This window comes from Microplitis mediator, chromosome 3, assembly GCF_029852145.1.
Source record: "Microplitis mediator isolate UGA2020A chromosome 3, iyMicMedi2.1, whole genome shotgun sequence".
In the NCBI taxonomy this organism is placed as follows: Eukaryota; Metazoa; Arthropoda; class Insecta; order Hymenoptera; family Braconidae; genus Microplitis; species Microplitis mediator.
In genome coordinates, this window is record NC_079971.1 from 2,983,134 (window position 1) to 3,008,460 (window position 25,327).

General features: G+C 30.8%; 2 protein-coding genes across 3 annotated transcripts in view; one reads left to right on the plus strand and one right to left on the minus strand.

The window, feature by feature from the left end:
• The first annotated feature begins 65 nt into the window (after window positions 1-65).
• LOC130664731 (NADH dehydrogenase [ubiquinone] 1 alpha subcomplex subunit 6) lies at window positions 66-2,266 on the plus strand. The gene is made up of 3 exons (XM_057464808.1): window positions 66-223; window positions 1,805-1,920; window positions 1,981-2,266. The coding sequence occupies exons 1-3, from the start codon at window positions 103-105 to the stop codon at window positions 2,107-2,109; spliced, it is 366 nt and encodes a 121-aa protein (XP_057320791.1). The 5' UTR covers window positions 66-102; the 3' UTR covers window positions 2,110-2,266.
• A 2,207-nt stretch (window positions 2,267-4,473) lies between these two features.
• Window positions 4,474-25,327, minus strand: part of LOC130664446 (receptor-type guanylate cyclase Gyc76C-like) — a 78,128-nt gene continuing 57,274 nt past the window's right edge. For both annotated transcript variants that reach the window (XM_057464344.1, XM_057464342.1), the window contains 15 exons: window positions 24,100-24,403; window positions 23,872-24,018; window positions 18,989-19,348; window positions 18,695-18,873; window positions 16,632-16,919; window positions 14,983-15,243; window positions 14,835-14,906; window positions 14,597-14,765; window positions 10,822-10,971; window positions 10,401-10,740; window positions 10,204-10,327; window positions 8,755-8,853; window positions 8,419-8,563; window positions 7,915-8,171; window positions 4,474-6,362 (listed from right to left, as the gene is read on the minus strand). In XM_057464344.1, the coding sequence (XP_057320327.1) occupies window positions 5,460-6,362; window positions 7,915-8,171; window positions 8,419-8,563; window positions 8,755-8,853; window positions 10,204-10,327; window positions 10,401-10,740; window positions 10,822-10,971; window positions 14,597-14,765; window positions 14,835-14,906; window positions 14,983-15,243; window positions 16,632-16,919; window positions 18,695-18,873; window positions 18,989-19,348; window positions 23,872-24,018; window positions 24,100-24,403 (3,798 nt within the window). In that variant the 3' untranslated portion in view covers window positions 4,474-5,459. The remainder of the gene's footprint in view (window positions 6,363-7,914; window positions 8,172-8,418; window positions 8,564-8,754; window positions 8,854-10,203; window positions 10,328-10,400; window positions 10,741-10,821; window positions 10,972-14,596; window positions 14,766-14,834; window positions 14,907-14,982; window positions 15,244-16,631; window positions 16,920-18,694; window positions 18,874-18,988; window positions 19,349-23,871; window positions 24,019-24,099; window positions 24,404-25,327) is intronic.

Below are 25,327 nucleotides of genomic sequence, written 5' to 3' on the forward strand. Positions count from 1 at the left end.
TCAAAATGTTCCTAGATGGTGGGTAATATAGAACTTTTTTTTATCGGGCTCAGTAAAGTTAAAGTTTAATTTATTATTATTTTGTATGAATAAAAAAGTAAAATGTCGACACCCGTGAGGGCTGTTCGTCAAGTAAAGCCAGTTTTGTCTTTAAATAAAGCTGAAGCACATAGAAGAGTTTTAAATTTATATAGAGCATGGTATAGACAAATACCTTATATTGGTAATTATTTATAAATATTATTTTTTGTATTTATTTTTCATATTTTTATAAACCATCGAAAATTGATAACCTCTTTCGCAGTTATTATTAGTAAGATATTTATTTTTTTTTGATTATGTAAACATGTCATTCAATAACAATTATTATGAGATTTAAATTGGCTAATGATACTCAAGTTAGCCGACGTCTAATAATTTTTGGATTGTTTTTAAAACCATTAATTTAAAAAAAAGAAATATTTTGAAGAAATGATCCTGAAGTTAGCAGACAATTAACAATTTTTGAATTTTTTTTTTTCCACAAATAAATTGCAAAAAAATAAAATAAAAATATGCACATGTAGAAAATTAAAAAAGCTACAGGTGGAATTTTTTAAATATTTTTTTTTTTTTTTTAAATCATTTTTTTTAAATTCAAAAATTATTAGACGTCGGCTAACTTCAGGATCATTTTGAAGAATTGCGCCTTTGGTTTCTTTAGTTTTCTATATGTGCATATTTTTATTTTTTTTAAATTAAATTTTTTAAAAAAATATGAGTGTGAATATAGCAGACATGAGACAATTTAAAAGTTTTTAAATAATGAAATTTAAAAAAATGCACGATTGTGAATGTAGCAGACGTCAGACGAATTCAAAATTCTAAATAAATAGAGTAAATAATTAAAAAAATTACATTTATAAAAAATGCGCTTATTAATTTCAAAATTTTTTAAATGCGCATTTTTTTTTAATTTTCATTTATCAATTATTTATTTTATTTTAATGCCAAAGCAAAAGCCAAATGGCAAAGATATACATAATTATTTATAATAAAGTGCACGTGTATCAAGTTTAATAACCATTATAATTTGAAATGATTTAAAAAATAACAATATAAATTCTGTAATAAACTAATGATAGAAAGAGAACGAAGTCTAATCATTTAGGAATAAACATACTAGGGTTTAAGAAGATAAGTTTAAATGCTCAAAATTTAAATGGCTTAAAAATTAAGTACAAGTTTAACAAATCTGTAGCACAAATTTTTAGTGGTAATTTATAGTAATTTACTCTATTTATTTAGAATTTTAAATTTGTCTCATGTCTGCTACATTCATACTCATAAAAAATGCGTGTATTGATTTTTTAATTATCTAAATAAGAATTTTGAAATTTTGATTTTACTTACGTTTTACTTTACTATTCAAAAATGAAAAAATTTCCAACTATCAGTTACATTCACACTAAAAAAAAATCCGAAAATTTATAATTGTCTGCTAATTTTGGGATCATAAAATTATGATACTGAAGTCAGCCGACGTCTAATAATTTTTGGTTTTGTTTTAAAAATAATAAATTATAAAGAAAAAATATTTGAAAAAATTGCCCGATAGTTTTTTAAATTTTCTACTTGTGCATATTTTTAATTTTTTTTTTTCTTCAAATTTAATTGTTAAAAAAAAAACCTAAAAATTTTAAATTGTCTGCTAACTTCAAGATCATTCTAAAAACTATTAACAAGACCATTAATTTTTGGATTGCAGATAAATTAATAATTAATAATATATATACTGTTATTTTAAATTAATTACTTTTTTCAGTAATGGACTATCATATTCCTAAGACTGAAGAAGATCTAAAAGCTAAAATCCGTGAAAAATTTTATGAACATAAAGATGTTAGGGATATACGTGTAATTGATTTACTTGTTATAAAGGTAACTATAATTAACTATTCATACAATTATTTTTATTTCAATAAATAATTTAAATTAAAGGGTCAAATGGAGCTGAAGGAAACAGCAGAGAAATGGAAAAATAAGGGAACTTTTATGAACTATTTCTCCGAGACCGTAGAAAAGAAACCTTCTGATTTTATGTCGAAATTTTTGAGTGGTCATGATTAATTTATCAATACAAATAAGTAGTTTGGAAATAAATAAAAATTTTAAGTAAATTAAAGGTAAATGTAATAAATTAATCTTCAATTATTGTATGAGATAAAAATTATTTAATGAAAATAATAAAATGTATATAAGAGATTAAATAAATTAGTCAATTTTATTTTAAATGTCAGTCTCATTTTCGCAGAGGTGACATTCGTTAAGATTATCTTGTGCTCCCAAATAGTCAGTGCTAAATATGATAAGTCATTTCTGGTTAGTGCTATCAGAGTTTGGAATAAGTTACCAGTTAATTGTAAACAACAGCTAACTTTTTTGCAATTCCGTAAATCGAGTTACGAATATTTTTGGAGTTATAATAACTAATTATCTGGCGTTATTTGTGTGGATTTCTTTTTTCTTTTTCATGATTGATTGAATGATAATACCTAATGAGGTACTTGGCTTCGCCTCGGCCAACAATTACATGTCATCTGAGACATTTCTTACTTTACTTCCCTAGGTGTGTAATATACTATTATTTATTTATTTATTCATTTCGAATAGAATAAATGCCGATCGGCTAGATACATACAAAATTTTTTACAAGAGTGAATGACTAAATGATTAGATAGCATCATTTTTATGCATGTTTTTTGTTGTCTTTATTGAATACAGCAGCCTTTGGGATCTTAGATCTTGTCTTGAGCAGATGAAATTGAACTGTTCCAAGATTTCAGGGGAATCGATATATCCATTGATTGTTTTGTAAAAATGGGTCAAGTCAGCACACTGTCTACGACTCTGCAGACTATTTATCCTGATGATTATCTCAATACTTGGTAATTAAAAAGAGTTTAAATTATGAAAAGGCACAAATTCAAGTTAAGACTTATCTAATGATACCTATTTCAATGAATTAGTCTTTCTGCAGCCTATGCTGCGTAGACGGGATGTAAGACAGGACTATTTACGCCTACCTACCTGTCATCTTGCTTTTTATGATAAATCATTCATTGTATCCGCAATTCGTGTCTGGAATACACTACCTCCGAGCCTTACATCTCTCCCTACATTCATGGAATTTTGTAGTGCTGCATACAATTATTTTCTGGAACTAGAAAGCTCCAATTAAGATCACTTGACGAAGGAACTTATTTTTATTTTTATTATTATTATTATATTTCTTATATTATACTTTTATTTTCAATGTAAAAACTAATGTAAATATTTTGGTTTCTTGAACGGCCACAAATCTAGATCTCATGATCGAATAAAATTTATTATCTATCTATCTATTTCAATAACATTAACTAATTCTATCATATAGATTAGGGTGGCCCAAAAAAACCGGCTACTTTTTTTTTTCAAGCCTCTTATGAAAATTTGTTGATTCAAAATGTTTTAAGAAGCCTCTCCAAAAATCAGCTCGATAAAAAATTTTCAAGAGATCGCTCACGAATTTTGAAAATATCAAAAATGATCGAAATTCGGATTTTTTTGTTTTAAATTTCTTCTTTCTCGTGGCAGCTATAGTTTATATTTATGAAATCATGACTACGCTGAAAATTTCAGCCCAAAATTCAAATATTTAAACGGCGCTCAAGAATTTTGAATGTTTTCGAGTACTGTCTCTTGGATGTTTTCGAGCGACCCTTGAATATTAATAATAATGCTTCTCAATTTTTTCACTATCAATTTGTATCATAATGAATAAAAATACAACCCGCGGAATATAAATAATAAATTATTTACATACTTTTTTTTTTAATTCAATTTTTAGGTTTTTTTGCTTATTCAAAACTTACCCAATTTTATTGTTTAAGACTGTCCTGTATATTTTCGGTTATGCAAAAGTTATATTTAAGTGAAACGACAATAATTGAGTTATAAAAAAATACAAAAACTAATTCAAAGTATTAGTTACATATTATCAGTTAATATTCAAAATTATTGAGCGCCGTTTAAATATTTGAATTTTGGGCTGAAATTTTCAGCGTAGTCATGATTTCATAAATATAAACTATAGCTGCCACGAGAAAGAAGAACTTTAGAACCAAAACATCCGAATTTCAATCATTTTTGATATTTTCAAAATTCGTGAGCGACCTCTTGAAAATTTCTTATCGAGCTGATTTCTGGAGAGTCTTCTTAAAACATCTTAAACCAACAAATTTTCATTAGAGACTCGAAAAAAAAAAATAGTCGGTTTTTTTAGGCCATCCTAATATAGATATGTCTGGAACAAAATTTTCCTTATTCTCTTAATAATATATATTATTTTATGAAATTCTCCGTGGGATCAATTGTCGGAGATCAGTTGTCATGAAATCCATTATTATTATTATAATTTTTAATTAATAATTCTATAATAACATCATTAAATCATGGGGTAAACTGGTTTTTATTACAAGAAGAATATGTCAATAAATCGTAGTGTACATTTATAATACACATTACATATTAATTACAATATATAACCGTAGCGTCTGCATATTTAATATTTTTATTTATTTTTAATTTATACATTTATCATTTTTTTTTACATATATTATCAGTTATTGGCATAATTATTAATATTTATTTATTTATTTATTTATTTATAACGATTAATTATTATTATTATCAATATTATTATATTATAATTATTATTATTCAGTTATATACATTTGACATTGCTGATATATATTTTTTCTTATGCTAGCACCTTAGGTACAATCCAGTTCACTTTTCACAGCCATACAGATAATTTGCTTTCCTTCAGTGAACAAAAAAAAATTTATATACTCATACAATTACATAATTATGCAACTAATAGATTACACAACAATCAATTAATTATAATTAATCTGTCAAAGTAATAAACAACAAATAATTATCTCATTTGTCAATTTTTAAACTTTGGTTGCGACGAACTTCGTCAAAAAATATTTAATTTCGCTCTCATTAGGCCGCGAAAAAAAAATTATTAATCAATTGATAAATTAATTAATTAAAAATCTAAATATCTAAATAAACATTTTGTTATTACTGTTATTTTATTACTATATATATATATATATATTTTTTTTTTTTTATTTTTTTTTACGGTACAAATTAGAAAATATCTAAAAAATATACACTTGTCGGTAACTTTCATATATATAAATTGCACGTACTTAAAATCTATATCTATTTTAATAATTAATTAATTAATTAATTAATTAATATTTAATTAAATTTAATAAAATGAACAAAAATATAAATGGCAACAATTAAACCAGCGTCGAATTAACGCTTAGAAATTTTACTGAAAAAAAAATTTATAATAATTACTTACTTATATATATATATATATATGACCTAATAATAATAATATATAATATAAAATAAATTTACACGATACTCTCACGCTCAGATTGTATATCATAACCAGCAATGACTCCACGTCTCAATGAAACGTCACTACTTCTAAGTCCATTACCATTAAAAAAATTAACGAACCAACTTCTTAATGAATTTCTAGCAGATGTTTTTTTATCAGTAACGTTATCGTTCGTTGAAGCCTGGGTCACTTGATCTAATGATCTCCAGGGTTTAGCAGTCACTATTTCACCAGTACAAGTCGTTGTATCACCGAGTAATGGCGTGTCTGCTTCTTCGTTTGATGAATGATGATGATGATGATGATGATGGTGATCATTGCGGGATGATACCATTAGCAAATCACCATTGGGATAATTATTATTGATAACTTTATCGGTGATATCATCTTGCGTACCACTGGTGCACTTGTCACAATTTTCTAGTGACCGACATAATTTTTTAAAATCTTTACAACTTAAACGTAACGACTCGTTCCTCACTAGTGCAAGTGGGAATGGATCTAGCGAACGGGTTTCTCGTATTAGTTGAGATGGATAGTCGCTTGTTGTTGATGACGAGGCTATTGTTGACAACACACGTGGATTTTTATGGTCTTTAGTGTCTAGAAATAAATCATCGAGGGCAAGTTTTATGTTAGCGGCGCGTAAGTCGGCTTGTTCTGTGACGCTCGTGTTGACGTGGGTGCTTTTTGAAATATTGTCGAGGATGAATTTTCCGAGGCGGACTGCACGAGGTACGGGGCTTGAGTTACCGCATTGGGAGACTGAGTCTTCGGTAGGACGGGGGACACTGGACTGTCTTCTGCTGCCGGCACCGAGTCCTCCGAGGAGTGATGGCTGACGTGAGTCGGGATTCAATTTTGGACTTCGTCTTGGACGACAGAATAGTGGAGGCAAATCATTTATGTCCACCTATACAACAAAAATCATGTAATTATTTATTTATATCTGTATCTATAAAATGATTGTGTTTTTTTCGAACGGCCATCACGCAAAAACTACTGAATATTTTTACACGAAATTTGAACCATAAATTTCTGCTTCTCCCGCCAAATCGACCACTTTGGAACCCGACCCCCCTCGATTTGGCTGAAAATTTCTTCTCTTTTTTTACTCCATCAAAAATATTTATCAGAATTTTGTAAAATTTTTTTACTCAATCAAAAAAAAGTTATGAATTTACAAAAAGGCTTTTTTTCAATAAGCTATAACTTTTTCAAAAATTGACTTATCGGGTTTTTTTCCAAAATTGTCGTTTTAAATGGAGTTTTTTAAGAAAATTATAAACAAATTATTCAATTATTTTAAAAACATTTTCCCTTTAATATAAAGTACATGTTTTATCCCGAGTCGAAATATTAGCCGTAAATTGAACGTTTTAAACGTAAAGTGAACGTTTTTAACGTTTTGAAAGTAAATTGAACGATTGTTTTGTATTTTGGTTCATAAAAAATTGGTAATTTCATGAGTTATGATTTTAGTTTAATGATAACATTAATTAATTTATTTCAATATTTGTAATCACAATTTTCATAACCTTGATATCATAATATATGAAAAGATATAATAGTGTTAAAGATAGAAGTATGAAACTAAAAAAATTTTTTTTCAAAATACGAATTTTTTATTTAAGAGCCAGAGAGGTGGACGACAAAATTTTACGGAATTGACGTAATTATAATCCAGGAGTACAAAATCAATGAAAAAAATTTTTCGGTATGCTTATGTTTTCTTATTGTAAGTCTAAATAGGTTTTAGTTACATTTTCGATTTATGATACTCCAATCTACGTTTTGAATAACTTGAAAGCTGTCAAATTGAGTTTTTAATGTCCAAAACGTTCAATTTACGTTCAATTTACGTCTAATATTTCGACTCGGGATATTACTAATAATTCTTAATTACCCCGGGACTCATAAGTAAATATCTCAGTTTTATTTATTCCTTGTATTTAAAAATTAACGAATAAATAAAAAAGTTACAAATGATTAAAATAAATTTATTTATGTCAATTAATTATTTTTTAAATAGCATAATCAAGCAAAATAATTTTTAACAATCGTAATTTGATTAAAAAAATTTATACAGAACTGATGTTATTTTGAAATAAAAAATTTAATCCCTAAGATTTAAATTAAAATTTTTTTGAATATCTTTGAAATATAAGCTCTAAGTTTTATCATTTATTTTTTTAAAATATAAAATTTTGACACTTAAATTTCTTAAAAATATATAAGTAATGACATTTTTCGTCACTAAAAAAAAAATGATCAGACCTTAATTATAAAAGGTTGATTTAAAAGTACAAGCTCTGGTATAAAATAAAATTTTCTGTGAGTGAATTAACTGAGACCGTAAATGTTAGTAGAAAATATCTCATTGCTTCGCAATTGTGTTGTGCAAAAAAAAATTATTGGCTATTAATTATTAAAAATAATAATAATAATAATATTAATTATTTTACCTCACGCTTTTGTATAGCCTTCTCATTGGCACCAACTAACCAGTAGGTTTTAACGTCACCTTTTCCTTTCATGTGCACAAGACCTCGTTCTTCGATATTATAGCCACCAATTTTGTCTAAGACGTCTTTACATTGCGCACTTATGTGTATCCGTAAAGGTTCACCTGTTGATTCCATACGAGATGCTGTATTCACTGTATCTCCAAAAAGACAATAACGTGGCATCGTCAGACCTACAACTCCCGCGACTACGGGGCCTATGAAAAAATATAATTAATTATAATACAATAATTTAATTTATATTTTGTGACTAAAATTATAAGCTTTAAATTTCGTCATAACTTAGAGTTAAAAAAAAATTTTCAAATCAAGAATTATACTTGACATTGCGTGCAAAAAAAAAAGTAAATATACACGTGTACTTAAAAGTCAATAGAGATTAAAGAAGATTTTAAATTTTTTAAGAATAAATAAATAAATAAAGTAAATAAAAATTTTCCATACCAGTATGAATTCCTATTCGTAATTTTAATGTATCACTTGGCCGATGAGCAATCGTATGATGTTTTACTGCGTTGAGAAGTTCTAGTGACATTGACGCTATTTCACCTGCATGTTTGTTCCCGTTTTTTAATGGCAATCCCGATACCTAAAGACAAAATTTCGTTGTAAATTAGTTATTAATAATTAAATCATTAATTTAATAATTTGTATGAAAAACTCCGCAGTAAAAATTTTAATCAAACGATCAAATCATTCGGGTGTGTAGCAACGACACCATAACCCGGCGGTCAAGTAAAAAAATTCAATTGTATAAGAATAATTATATTATTTACTTACCACCATATATGCGTCACCAATAGTTTCAACTTTATAAACGTCATATCCTTTAATTATGCGATCAAATAATGTATATAAATCATTAAGAAAATTGACAACCTAAAACATAAATATATATATAATTATTATGAGTGTGATTGTACTGACAATTGTCAATTTTTTGAATTTAAAAATGAGTGAATTAAGAGCCAGTTTTTTAAGGGTGTGTCATTTTGAGGCGACTTTTATTTTTCAACAAAAAAACAGCATGAAAACTCGCAGAAAGGTGAGAAAAGAAGCCTGTTCAAAGCGGAGCTCTTAATATTAATATTTAGAGGTGCCTATTTCGAATTTTCCAGTTTCCATTTAAATAACATGGGAAAAAAAATTTTTTATTTTTTTATTTTTCTAGCTCGGCATTCGCACCTCATATAAATAAGTCCATAGCATATTTTTGTAGAGAATCTAACGCTCTACAAAAAAGGTCTCTTATCATTTTTTGATAAATCAATCGATTCGAAAGTTATTGGAGCTTAAAGTCAAATCTATAATAAATTTCCAGATCTTTTTACTTTTCCAGCAAAACTATCAGACTTATCAGAAAATGTCATAGAACCTTTTTTATAGACAATTTTATTCCCTACAAATTATTCTGAATGAAATTTTTTGAAATTCTGCATCGTTTTCTAGTTATTTTCATTTTAATACCAAGCTCGTAGAAATAATAGTCTTCTAATCTATTCTGAGAACTTAACATTAAAATGAAAATAACTAGAAAACGATGCAGAATTTCAAAAAATTTCATTCAGAATAATTTGTAGGGAATAAAATTGTCTATAAAAAAGGTTCTATGACATTTTCTGATAAGTCTGATAGTTTTTCTGGAAAAGTAAAAAGATCTGGAAATTTATTATAGATTCGACTTCCAGCTCTAATAACTTTCGAATCGATTGATTTATCAAAAAATAATAAGAGACCTTTTTTGTAGAGCGTTAGATTCTCTACAAAAATATACTATGGACTTATGTATATGTGCGAATGCCGAGCTAGAAAAATAAAAAAATAAAAAATTTTTTTTCCCATGTTATTTAAATGGAAACTGGAAAATTAGAAATAGGCACCTCTAAATATTAATATTAAGAGCTCCGCTTTGAACAGGCTTCTTTTCTCATCTTCCTGCGAGTTTTCATGCTATTTTTTTTGTTGAAAAAACAAAGTCGCCTCAAAATGGCACACCCTAATATATACATTAATAATATATAAATATACCAGGAATAGTAATTAAAACCTAGATTAAAAATAAGCCGGTTTAAAAAAACTGGCCCTCAATGTAAATAAAATTTACAGAATTTTAAAATCATATATGCGGCATATATTCAAATTTCCCCAATATATACGGATATATACTTTTTTCGTACGGGTTTGTTAATGAATAAATAAATAAATAAATAAATAGATAAATAAATTTACCTGGAACGGAGTACTTTCAGCAGACATGGCTGTAAATCCAACAATATCACTGAAATAAATAGTTACTGAATCAAAAGCTTCTGGTTCAACACCAATTCCATTGGTCAAACAATTAGCAACAGGTCTGTAAAAATTCAAAAAAGAAATTTAATAATTGTAAACAAAAGAACAAAAAAAGAATCACTCGAAAAACTAACTCAGGTAACATTCTATGAAGTAGATCCTCGGTTTTTTGTTTCTCCTCGAAGAGAAGGCGCGTACGCTCACTGACTAGATCCTCGAGGTTGTTGGCATACTTCTCCATCATGTCCATCATTTGATCCATAATATTACGGTGTCTACCCGCTTTCATTTTCTTTAAACGCGTTCTGATTGTCTTGAAATCTGGTCGCAATTCTGGACACTCTGCCCAGCAGTCTGTTATCGTGTTTACAACGTAGTCCGGACAATCGGCGTCGGATTCCGATAGGATTTCGGTGTTGGGTCTAAATGGCAGCTCGCCATCTTCTGGGTATTTTTTTACTCTGTCTATTATTTCTGTTGAAAAAAAATATAATCGTTATTTGCTTCAATAAAAACAAGATAATTTAATAAATATGTTACTGGTATTTTAAATACCTTTGGGTTCCAAACTAACTCCTCCGAATGGTCCTTTTCTACCGACTATTTCAAAAAGTATTATGGCAAAAGAGTAAATATCACCTTCCTGTGTACCTCTGATAGGTGCATTGGGATCTCTTAGCAATTCTGGTGCTTTCCAAAATAAATCTAAAATAAATTAATAAACAATTAAAATTTAACGAATAATTATTTATTAAAACGCACCCAGTCGAAATCTGAGGCATACTTTGAACCTAAGTGAGTATTGAAAACCTACATTAGACTTTTCGGGACATAATCATTGTAAAAGTTTGAATTAAACCGACTTACAAAGGCTCGAATTGAACATACTTACTTGCGAGGGCATTAATTAGACCTACAAAAACATATATCGTGAAATGAGCGAACTCTGAATTGTTTTAAATCGACCCTGTGTTAGTCCCACACTGTAAAAAATCACCGGGGCCACAGTAAAAAATATTGTGTATTTGTGTCGAAAACGGTTTGTGTTAAACTAACATAAAGTTTGTGTCACTTTATTTTGTAACATAAAAAATGTGTTATACTCTCTTTATTAACACATTTTGTGTGTTACTGTGGAATTCTTTGCGCCCTCTTGTGGCAATATTTCAACATAATCTTTGTGTTAAAAAGGGGTTACACAAAGATTGTGTCGAAATTTAAACACAAATTTCGTGTCAACCGTTTTTAACACACAAACTGTGTTGATTTTACACAATATTTTTTACCGTGGGTAAGTCCAAGCGGTGTAGGTGTTAAAATCGGCGGTGTTAAATTTCAACACCGAAAGCGGTGTGAAAATAACGCCACCGCCGGTGTAAATATTCTGTACCGGGGTTAAAAAAAATTCTCCGGTGTTAAAATAACACCGCTGCCGGTGTAAATATTCTAGACCGGTGTTAAAGTAACTCCGCCGCCGGTGTAGATATTCTGTACCGGGGTTAAAAAAAATTCTCCGGTGTTAAAATAACACCGCCGCCGGTGTAAATATTCTAGACCGGTGTTAAAATAACGCCGCCACCGGTGTAAATATTCTAGACCGGTGTTAAAATAACGCCGCCGCCGGTGTAGATATTCTTTACCGGTGTTAAAATATTTTACTTTGTGAATATTTTTACTTACTCCATCACCATACTTGTTAATAAATGATATTTTTTATCAATTTTCATAAATAAGATATTTTTTTGTGTTTTATAATCTTTAAAGTTAATACTCCAAGCGGGCGCAGTTTACCCCATTTTTACACCGATGTTACTCCGTTTTTACACCGGTTACCTCGTTTTTACTCCGATTTTACACCGGTTACCCCGATTTAACACCGGTATTTTTAACACCGCCGCATTACGCCTCCTACACCAGTGTAATTTTATTTTAACACCGAAATGAGTCAATTTTTAACACCGTTCTTTTTACAGTGCAGGCTTCCTGTGGGACCCAAAATCCACCCTTGGGTGTCATTAGCCCACTGGAGAAAGACTGGATTACTTGCATCAATTCTCCAGTAGTCCGAATTTAACAATTTTACCTGCAGTATTCCTTGCAAGTCCACTCTTCTGTTAAGTCTAGTTACGTTCGTTTTACCATTTATGTCTATGCAGGTCTAATTTATGCCTTCAAAAGTCTAAGAAGGTTCAATTCAAGTCTTTGTGAGTCTAAGTTGGTACATTTCAAGCCCTTACAATGATTATGTCCTAAAAAGTCTAATGTATTCGATGTTAAAATATTTAATAAGAAATTTTATGGTTAAAATAAATTAAAAATACACAAGTCACAAAAATTAAGGGATATTTAAAAAATTATAAATTTTTAAGTGATTTTACCCAGGTTGTAACTCGAAGGAAAATGATCGTATAGTTTTCTGATCTGGTCTTGAACTTTTTTTTGCACGGTCCCGGCGTAATAATTTTCGAAAAAAATTTATTGAAGCCTGTAGGCCGCTTTTAAGACGAGCATGAATTTTGAAAATCTTTTTTAGAACTCCTGCGTTTAAAGTTCGAGCGACGGTTGGCGCGAGTAAAATAGGTCTTTCTCCTGATAACCCGACGAAACTATGGAACGATGTTGAAAAACAAGTTGTTTAATTTTTCAGCATGATTTTACTGTGCTGTAAATTAATTTGCTATAGGAATTATAGATACAAAATAGGGAGCGACCGTCAGACAGAAAGAGAGAGAAAATCGTCTCTGTATACTCGTATTATCTTGTTTACTTATTCGCGCACGTGTAACTCACAAATAGTCTAAAATAAAACTATTGCTTTGTATTGATTAATATTTTAAAAAATAGATGTTGCCAAATGTTTGATTAAGTGTGATCCAAAAATAAATAAATTTGACAGCGAATTGAAAAACAAAACATGTGAATGTTGTTGCACAAAAACACAAATATTCCAGTGTAAAATTTTATATTTTTTAGTAAAATAATAATTTTTTTTTTTTTTTTTATTTCCGATATTTCCGGTTTGTGGCCAACCTGTCAAAATATTATGGGGACTCCGGCGTGATTTAACCCGTATGAAAATAACATATATGGTCAAAATATATGTAAAAATATATGAATATCAGAAAACATATGTGGCTAATTTAACTATATTTTCTGATATATTTTTTTTTATATTAAAAAATATAATATTCATCATATACGAGTCCGTATATGTTTAGCATATATAAAATATATATGTCAATCATATATAAAAAATATATTTTTATCATATATGAAAATATATATTCTTGTCATATACGAAAACTATATTTTTATCATACATAAAAATATATATTTCTATCATATACGAAAAATATATTCTGATCATATATAAAAACATATATTTATATTGCGTATGGAAAAAAAAGTTTCTTATTCGTATGACCAACTCCAATTAAATTAGATGTAAATTTTAATATACTCTTTAAATTGCAGTTAAAATTTTCAAAATTAGTTAATTTGATGCGAATATCTATACCCATATACATATACATACACCGAATAAAATATATGCTTAAATATATCAAAGAAAATATATGGTGCCATGTATAATATAAATTATATGCTACCATATATTTCATTTCATATAAAAATTTTATATTTTTTAAATATAAAAGGAAATATATCAATACAATATATTATAAGGTAAATGTAAATGTATATATAGCTTAATATAAAAAACATATAAGTTACATATATGGAATACATATATTTACTACTGTATATAATTTTATATTAAATCGGCCAAAATCTCTATATGATTTCTTATAATATACAATATGATATATCATATATTTTTTTGTTGCAAACATATATGATTTTATATATTTTAACCATATATTGTTTTTTCATACGGGAAATCAGTTACCAAAATACTTACTGAGCAACTGGTTGTACAGCCGAACTCCATTAACTCGGACAGTTAATCTACGGAGCGGAAATTTATTGGAAATTCCGACTTATCGAATGCCATTTCTCCCTTAAAAAGTAAACTACAGCGCATGCGCTCTTACATCACATGTATGATGAATATATAAATATACGCAATCACATACAAATATTAGCATCGGGTAGGAGACAGCGTAGCTCGTAGTGGGGGTCAAGATTGAGGGGAAGTTCCGAGATAATGGAATATAAAATAAACACAGGCTTCTAACGAGTATTCGAGATCAAAATTAAACGCACGGTAGTTCAGAGACTGAAATTTCTAGAAAAATTTCCCCTGCTTCCCCTAGACCGGGCTTATGACGAATAGTCGACTGTAAATTAAAAAAAAAAATTATAATCTTACTTCGATTATACTGATGTTCGCCAATACTTTCAGATTCGGCACAATGCCGCATATCATGAAGACCAAAATCCGAAACTTGAAGTACCCATCGGGAAGTAACAACACAATTTGAAGACTTTAAATTACCATGACAGACTAGCACGGACGATTCGTGAATATACAGCATACCCTAATAACAATAATTAATTAATTAATCGAATTAATAAATCAATAAAATATAAAATATAATATAATTTACCTTAATGAGATCATGAACTAATGATGCAATGAACATATCATCTAACTTAATATCTTCATTTTCAATTATATCCTAAAAAAAAATCATTTGTTAATGAAAGTATTAATTATTAATTAGGAAAATTAATGAGTGATAATTATTAACGTACGTAAAGACTTCCTTTGGCACAATAGTCGGTAATTAATAATATTCTTGTCGGTTCAACACAAGCACCGATAAATGAATTAAGATTACCGTGTCTTATTTCACGTAATACACGCATTTCTTTCATTACATCACGTGATACATCTTTTTTCTTGGTAAATTTAAGTTCTTTTATTCTTACAACAACTCCATGATAATGCCCCGTTTGTGCAAATACTTGACCACCACATCTTGATTCATAAGACATCGCGCTAACTAAACTTAACTATAAATAACAAAATTTTTAATTAAAATATTATCTTATAATATTCAATTTACTCAGAAAAATTTATTAATTAATATAATTATTATTAAATTGTATTATAAAATATATATATATGTATATATATAGGAGGGAGGAAATCAAAGTGACGTAGGGGGGGGGGAGCTAAATGAAGTACCCCCAAATTTTGATTTTATAAAAAAATATGACATGAATTTGATTTTTTTTTCTTATCAATTTACAACCCCCCCCCCTCCCTGTATGCCGTCAATTGATCCCAAAATTTTATACCACGACAAGTGATCCCTACAAATTGATCCCACTAATATCTGATCCCATCATTCGGTTGAAAATGATAAAGATAAAAGTTTTGAAAATTATTATAATGAAAGTTATGAAAATGATGAATTAGAAGATCAGTTGTCAGTTAAATCTAGTCTATGGGATCAGTTGTCTGTGGGATCAATTGTCGGGGATCAGTTGCCATGGGATCCTCCCTCCCTGATGCTGTATTCGGAAAAGTCCTGGGTGATTTTCCAGTATGGTTCTAGGCCAGAATATCCAATGTAAAAAGATCCAGTAGAAAAAATATCCACAAGTAATAATTACCACTTGCAATAAATCCATGTTCAAAAATATCCATAATCGCTTTGCCGATCGGTATCCACTAACTATAAGATTTATTATCAGTAATTATACATTAAATACATTCAAATTATAAGAATCCATCAAAAATATCATATTATTAACATGTTCTATATTTATTTCATGGGCCATTAATAAAAAATACCCTATTTTCTAACAGTTACAACACATTTGTTTTATCATTATTGCATATATAAATATTCATTAAAAAATCTATATTTTTACAATCATGGTATTAAAAATATCCATGTATAAATTGTTGTTTTCATATCAATGAACCACTTTTGCAAAGAATTATTATTCGCAACCGAATGGCCTAAATATCAAATAATTAAAATTTTTGTATGATCAGTCCTGAGCGTATTTAACGCTTCAGACATGAACAGATATGAACAGGCATGGTCAGTTCTGATCATTTTTTCCCGGGTTCCTTAACCTTGATCCATAATCATTAACAATATGGCAAAAACAGTTCCAAGAATTGCTATTTTGGATATTTTTGAGAATTGATTATTTTCATTTGGATATGTTTATTTATGGATAATTTTTTCAATGGATATTATTGCATTGAATATTTTTATGATGGATATCCTGACCGGTCACCTTCCAGTATAATAAAAAAAAGACACCAAAATTTAATGAATAAAAGGTCATCTATCCCCGAAATATAAACAACAATATGAGCATGCGCAATGGAAAACATAATAGTAATAATATTGAGTAGTAATAAATAAATGAATATTTACTTTACTAGGTGAAGACATGAGATTATCAAGATGAGGATAACCGTGTATATCACTAGGATCTATTTTCCACAAAAGACCTTCTATTTCCTGTTCAATTTTCCACCGTCTGTATATACTCATTGTTATTACAGCAACGCAGAATAAAATAATAGCGAGTATTGCAGCTGCAATAATACTGTGCCCATGAGTATCATCTTTAGGACAATGTTCATTAAGAAAACCACAACCGGGTTCAGCTTCTGGCTTATTTTTCCCAGGCCATTCCATCGACTCCGATGGCCTGTATACCTAAGAGTTATATTTATAAATATTTAGATACTTTTCTTTTGCAGTATATTTATTATTCAAATTTTACTATATATTAGCTTATTAATTACGAGTTAATGCAAGTATTAATTAATTAATAATAATAAGATTTGTAATTGTCGAGTATAAGAAGTCCTAATTTGTGTAAATTTCAGTGACACGTAATACAACTAATTATTTTAACGGCAACATTCTGACGTTAATTACGTCGTTATCAGAATATATCGCTAATTTTAAAACACCTGGATATTGAGTTGTTAATTTTACAAATTAACGTTAACGTTTTTCATTATTTCTACACGTTTTTATTTTCCCGCCATTAAAATTTAAAATTTTCAAAAATAAGGGAAGTTATTGGTTTCGGTTCGATTTTCGAAAATCGAATTTTCATCAGATCTTGACGTTTTGAGGTCCTAGGAAATGACTCTGATTATTGCCGAATGGACTTCCGGTCGTGTGTGTATGTGTGCGTGCGTGTGTGTAAACTTTGTTTGTTCAACGATATCTTTGGAACGAATCAACAGATTTGAATATTTTTGGCGGCAATCGAAGGGATCATTAAGACTTAGATCTGATTAGATTTTGGAGCCAATCAGTCGAGTAGTTTACAAGTTATCGCTGGTGGAAATTTTTCGGAATTTTCTCTGCAAAACTCAGTTCTAAAGTTCTAAAGACTTTTTCAAAGTTTCAAAGTCTTTTTCAGAGTTTTTCAGAGGCAAGTCCGAAAAATTTTCACCAGGGATACGAAAAATGAAAATTGAAAAGAAAATGTTTTTTCAAGGTTCTGTTGCATAATTCGTAAACTGCTCGACCAATTTGTTTCTAAGTTTGATCAAATCTAAGTCTCAACAAGCAAAATATCGTCAGACAAAAATGGTAGCACGACTTGTAATCCGCGACAAAATATCCGGAGACATTTTATCCGATAGACAAAATATCCCCGGACTAAATATTCAAGAGACAAAAAAACCGTGACAAAATATCCTGTCGATAAATCTTATTCAGAAAAATATATTTCAAGTGAAAAAATAATTAATGGTTTTCGATAAACGGGTACTGTACCATTCCAAGCATATGTGTTGACCTATTTCCAAAATAATACCCACTCAAAATCTGTGAAAAAAGGGCACAGTACGATTTTAAGCATATGTGTTGATCTATTTTTAATATCACACACTCAAATTTTATGTGCAAATATATTAAACATTTCTGATAAAAGGGTACCGTACTATTTATGTGACAAGTATTTATATTATAAGATATTTTCTCGGGGATATTTTATCTATCGAGTATTTAGTCCGGGGATATTTTGTCTATCGGATAAAATGTCTGCGGATAATAAGTGACGTTACCGACAAAAATTGCTTTTTTTAGCGCGATATATATATTTTTGGTCCAACTGTTTTTTGACTTCAAAGAGCTCAAAAGTTTATCAATAACTACAATTTCGAGCTTTCCGAGCTCAAAAAAACGGGTTGGCTTATAGGGTTAACCGTTTTTCAAAATTTTTTTATACTTCGTAATTAAATTTGTAATTTTTTAAATAAAAATGACAAAATTCGTCTAGAATAAATTCAAATTATTAGATTGTGAATAATTATTTGTATTGTGTCAATAAAACGAATATAAATTTAAAATTTCTTATACTACATAATTACTAAGCAATGAAATAAAAATATAAATAATAATTAAGGTAATAAATAAATAACTAAATAAATAAATGCACGCGCACGATAATATTTAGACAACTCACTCACTAGAGCTTCACCCTGTTGAAATAATCCCACAGGTTTCATTTGATATTCACAGGAAAAATTGACAGGTAATGAATTCAGACTGGCAACAAAATGAAAATGTTCTTTTTTGAGCGCAAGGACTGAAAAATTACCTTCCGAGTCGCCATGTTTGTCAAGTTTTATTGTCTGTCCACTGACGCCTTCAATTGCAAACAGATACATCATTTTTTTTACCTGATATTATTTACCAGTTTTATAATAATAAAAATATATATTATTACTTAATAAATATATATATAAATATATATAACTTACTTTGATAAGTATGCCTCCGTATTATCGTTTCGATAATTTGGGTGCCATTGCTGGCTATTTCTTCGAGCGTACGATCTGGCTGTTCGCGCAACAATTGGTCAAGTGCAGTCGCATATAGTTTTACAGAGTCATACAAATATGCCGCGTAAATAGACACATATTTTTCAAAATTTGAATAGTTAAATAAGTCGGGTATGAAAAAATTAAATGGCTCTTTGCTTGTGTACTCGCGAACTTTTTCGGTAAAATTTTCATAACTTTGAATTGGCGGAGTCAGAGCTACCACTAGAAGTGACCGTGCGCGCTTCAGAAAATCTTTTATGTCCAGACAATTTTTCAGAGTATTCAAGTCGTTTGGTTCTTAAAAAGAAAACATATTATTATTTTATTTTATTTCAATAAAAGATCAAGTCATTTTTTTATTTAGAACAGGGAAAATTTCAATTTAAATTTGCGCGGGTAATTTAAATAATTTAAATAATAAAATAATTACTCGCATGGAAAAGCTATATATTGTTAAAAATATATGTGGTGAATATGTGATAAATATATGGCGGCAAAAATATATATACTCTCTAAATATGAATTAGTGATTTTTCACTAATTTTTAGTGAATATTCACTAATTGTCAATGCGACAATCGTACCACGCAGAATTAGTGAATATTCACTAAATGAATATGTGAATATTGGAATTCACTGATTTGATAAGTGAATATGAGAATCCACTAAATTGAAAAGTGAATATGGGAATCCACTGATTTCATCGGTAAAAAAAAAAATTAAATTGCGAAAAAAAATATATGACACTTGTAATTAGATCCGAAATGTGATTAATGTATTAGAATCATTACTTTGAGGAAGTATACATGATTTTGATTGATGAAAAAATCCCGGTGACTGCTGGGCTCGAACCTGCATCCTTCCGATTCAAAGTCTTTGATGCTATCCACTGCGCTGACCTACGCATGTGATCGCGTGAGTGTAAATAGTATATTCGTTATGATACCAAACAATAACTGATGAAGAAATAAAAAATCCGTGATGTTATGATTGACGTAGTCTTCATATAAATATATTATTGTTCTGTACTTCTATTTTTTTTTATTTTGAAAGTTTTTTATTAAAATTTTAAAAAATAGCACCATAATTATTAATTATATTTATATCTAGTAAAATATTAAATTATTTGCTCGTTAAAGTTACTAGTGAAATTGTGAAATTCATAAATTAAGAAGTGAATAACAGTTTCACTTTGTTCAGTCACGAGCTTAATCATTTTGAAAAGCTTCGTGTACTTTCGCTACGCACGGGAGCAGCCGAACTCGCTACTGACTTGAATGTCAAAATAGTGCCGGGTCACTCGCTATCTGGGCCCGACACTTGCAATTTCTTGCTCATGACCGTGCCACGTCGGCATGAGAACCCGCTACCAGCCGGCCAATCAGAGAAATTGGCGGCTAACTATTTCCTGTTGGCGCGCTTTTAAGCCAATGGGAAAATTCGTTACTGCAGCCATACTGCCACGTCACCACCGAGCAGCCACGAAGGAAGAAGACGACGTCTCTAATTCTAATCTACATCGTGCAGTCTTACTAACCACCACGCGTTTTTAACCGCTTGACTTGTCGCATTCGCTATCGCTTATCTATCTTGTCGCATTCGCTATAAAGTATTTTCTTACAGTTTAAGTGTAAATAAGTGTAAATAAATCTATAACTTATATTTGATAAATCTTGAGTAATTTTAATTGTTTTCAACCTTCACGCCATAACCAGATCCATTTTAGTTATCCTCTCATTTTACATTTTGGTCCTTCGAGCCGGATCTGGTGTGGGTTTAACAATTAAAAATTATTAAAATTTAAAATCGTAAAAAAATTGTGAGAAAAAGTGTGTGGTGTAATTGATCTTGAAGTGAAAATCGCTAAGTGCCGTGGGCATTGCTGAGCACTGTTAGAGTGCTGCCCGTGGTGATCAAATTTACACACCGGTGTAAAAAGACTCTTCAGCTTTTTTGATCGAAAACTTAGCGTCGGTTCCACGTGTATCGCGTCCATTTTGTATGCTACGTATATCTAAGATGGCCGCTGAAACACATTCGCTTTGCAAATGACTCGCATCGACACGATGCGCAACATGGCTACCCGCTAACAAAGACCCGCTATGTTGACAACATCTATGGAGGCGCAGATGAACTCGCTGAGGCAATTCAAGTTGCTCTCGACATAAAAAAAATGTGTGCCGCAGGATGTTTCCCGCTTGCTAAGTGGGCAAGTAATTCAACGGAATTACACGCTCAAGCCGCTCCAGTGAATTTACACTCAACTGGGATGCTACGCTATCATTGTTGCTTCTTCAAGAATGGAATTTATTTCGAGATGAACTACATCAGATCTCGAAGATTCAGATACCTCGCTAGAATCATGTACAAAATGATGTATCAATTGAACTACATGGATTCTCTGACGCTTCTCAACTCGCTATGGCTGCTGTCGTATATTTAAAAGTTACTGACGCTACTGGAAGCTCCAATATCTCGCTAGTGTGTGAACTTAAATAAGTTGCTCCACTGAAACCCACTACAATACCAAGAATGGAGCTCAATGCCGCTGTGTTACTCGCTCAACTGGTACTTTACGTCAAGAAAATCTTGAAACTTGAAAATATATCAATTTTCTTGTGGACAGACTCCGCTGTATCTTTTACGGGGATACGAATCAACCCAGCTGACTGCGCTTCAAGAGGTTTAACAGCAGCCAAACTAGAACAGCATTCGCTATGGTGGACGGGACCTAAGTGGCTCAGTCAATCAAAAGAAAACTGGCCATCTTTTGACATCCCTTCGCAGACGGTATCACATCTTGAAGAACGTCCAGGTCTGGTTTTTACCATCTACAAGGCAGATTCACACCCGCTATACACGCTACTAGATAAATTCTCTAAGTTGTCACCATTACTTCACACGCTTGGAATCTGTCTACGTGCCATCGCTAAATTAAATAAAAAAAGTGCCACAGTCCACACTGGCCACACCACTCGCTACAGTTGACCTGGAACTCGCAAAGACTTTGCTGATCAAGTATACGCAAAGTCAGTACTATTCGCAAGAGCTGAAACTACTGAAAAATGGTGATTCTCTACAACGAAATCATCGTCTCGCTAAATTGATTCCCTACGTCGACTACAATGAAGTACTCAGAGTCGGCGGTCGCTTGAAGAATTCGCTACTGGGTGATGAACGAAATAATCCAGTAATACTGCCAAGAACATCTCATAGGGGAGCTCAATTGACTATCGCTGATTTACGGAGATCTGACTGGATAGAAGGTGGGCAAGTTCCAGCCAGGTCTCACATTCTTCGCTGCGTCCGCTATATATATTGAAATTATCATCAATTATTCTACTGACGCTTACGCCGCAGCATTTAGAAGATTTACTAATCGGAGAGGCGCCTGCAGTACCCTACACTCGGACTGTGGTACAAATTTTATAGGAGCAGACGCCACGCTAAGAAAAGAATTCGCAGCAGGATCGAGACAGCTAAAGGAACTTCAGTATTTACTCGCTACAGATGGCACAGACTGCAAGTTCAACCCGTCAAGCGCTCCCCATTTTGGTGACAAATGGGAAGCAGCCGTAAAGTCAATCAAGTTCCATTTTATACGAACTATTGGTGAATCGCTATTGACTTACGACCAACTCGCTACAGTTAACACAGATTGAGGCTGTGTTAAATTAAAGACCGATCGCTCCGCTACTCGAAGATCCTGCAGATTTAGCCGCTAACTTCTGAATTGTGTGTGCTACCAGTTCACTCTCCAGAAGACAATCCTGTCGACACCGTCGCCAGCGCTGGGGAGAATGTTCAGTCACGAGCTTAATCATTTTGAAAAGCTTCGTGTACTTTCGCTACGCACGGGAGCAGCCGAACTCGCTACTGACTTGAATGTCAAAATAGTGCCGGGTCACTCGCTATCTGGGCCCGACACTTGCAATTTCTTGCTCATGACCGTGCCACGTCGGCATGAGAACCCGCTACCAGCCGGCCAATCAGAGAAATTGGCGGCTAACTATTTCCTGTTGGCGCGCTTTTAAGCCAATGGGAAAATTCGTTACTGCAGCCATACTGCCACGTCACCACCGAGCAGCCACGAAGGAAGAAGACGACGTCTCTAATTCTAATCTACATCGTGCAGTCTTACTAACCACCACGCGTTTTTAACCGCTTGACTTGTCGCATTCGCTATCGCTTATCTATCTTGTCGCATTCGCTATAAAGTATTTTCTTACAGTTTAAGTGTAAATAAGTGTAAATAAATCTATAACTTATATTTGATAAATCTTGAGTAATTTTAATTGTTTTCAACCTTCACGCCATAACCAGATCCATTTTAGTTATCCTCTCATTTTACACACTTGTAGAAATTATGAAAATATCGCTAGTTCAGTAGTGAAAATCACTAATTTGCTAGTGAAAATTATAGTACTAAATTTATTAGTGAGAATTCACTAATTTGTTATTTAAATACACTTATTATGAAGTGAATACTGCTTCACTAACGTAATTAATGAAATTTCCACTAATTCATGTTTAGAGAGTATTTATGAATATATGTTTTTTTACATACATTGGATTATATATTTTTAATAATATATTTCTTTTTATATAATGTTTTATATTTCTCTATATAAATTATCTCATATAATGCTCAATATATTTTTGTCATATATGTATGGGATATATGTAATTTATAAACCTATAAGAGAGCTTCTTAAATGGTTACTAAAAATCTATATACTTTTATAGCAATTTATGGAATTAATTTGAATAATGGGTAATTTACTTTATAAATTTTATAATAAAATAAAATATAATACATACTCCATAAGTACTTGCTTGCTTCTTTCTGTGAATACGTCATCATGTCAACATGGATCACCATGTACTCGCCATTGTCCAATAATCGTTGATTCTGCATCGCATACATTAATTCAATGAGTGATGGTGACGTACCCATAAATACATAAACTGCAACAAAGAAAATACGATGATTTAATAAGCTGTTGCATGAAAAAAAAATAAAAAAAATATCGAGCAATAAAAACAAACTTCTTGTCATATTTTTTGTTTCTTGAATCAATTGAAACCAGACATTCTGACAGCAAACAAGTTTTTCTTCACAACACTTATGTCGGTCTTCAACCATTTTGTAATGATTTATTGTCAAATTATTAGAAATTGCCTGTTTCTGCAATGATTCCGCTACTGTCGACCAATCTTTCTCAGTTATGATTGAAAATTTTGTCCATCCATAGTGTAGTAAAAGTGCAATCACTGATTTAGACGCCTGTATGTCTGGTGGTTCTGTTCTTGCAAAAGTTGGCACCGATGAAGCTTTGTAGTCGGAACATTTCTGTTAAAATATAAATAAGTATATTTATTTTTAGGTACATATATTTTCTTTAGTAATATAGATATTGTACAGTGTCTCGTGTGAGAATTTTCAAAAAATTTTATAGAAATATGTTTTATTTTGTTGAGAAAGGCCAAAAAATACCTTCGGTTCAAAAGCTTGTATAGGGAAGGGAGACCGGGGCACAAGGGAACCTCTCAAAAATTTTCCTGATAATCAATTTTTTTTTGTCATTGTCATGAGTTTGATATACTGAAAAAATTTCAGAGCGATACGGAATACCTAAGGCATGACGGAACCCCCGAAAAATTTTGAAAAAATAAATCACTGTAATTGATAACGCGGCATCTCAGTCTTTGCTACGAAAATGCCGCGGTTTTTATTTTGTCATATTTCTGAGACATACTAAAAAAATTAGCAGAGTAAATCCGGAGTAAACACGGAGCGGATTGACTGCAGTCACATATGTATTCACTTAATGCCCTTAGAGTAAAATTCACTTCGGAAGGGAATTCAGTATAATTTTGAAACTTCATTTCGAAGTGAAATTAACTCCTAAAAGATGTTTATTTTCCCCGAGTCAAAAAATAAATCCTAGTTTGGTTCTCAAAAGCCTCAATTCCTTTGATGTTTTATTTGCCGCTCAGAAAGTAACTCTACTTTAGTACTCATAATCCTAATAATTTATCGATTTTGAATTATAACCCTAGCAGACCTGAGTTACCGTAAATTCACGGTATTTTTACCGTAAATCTACCATAGAATACCGTAAAATTCGAGTAGATTTACCGTAAATTACGGTAAATCCACCGTAAATTACGGTAAACCCACCGTAAATTGCGGTAAATCCACCGTAATTTACGGTGAATCGGTACTTTACAGTGGATTACTGTAAATTACGGCGGGTATACCGTAAATTTACCG

What these genes read in the sequence shown, in the direction of transcription:
- LOC130664731 (XM_057464808.1), top strand. Translation starts at nt 103, where the DNA reads ATGTCGACACCCGTGAGGGCTGTTCGTCAAGTAAAGCCAGTTTTGTCT. An exon ending in TAGACAAATACCTTATATTG is followed by an intron (nt 224 to 1,804) that starts GTAATTATTTAT and finishes TACTTTTTTCAG; the next exon opens with TAATGGACTATCATATTCCT. An exon ending in TTGATTTACTTGTTATAAAG is followed by an intron (nt 1,921 to 1,980) that starts GTAACTATAATT and finishes TTTAAATTAAAG; the next exon opens with GGTCAAATGGAGCTGAAGGA.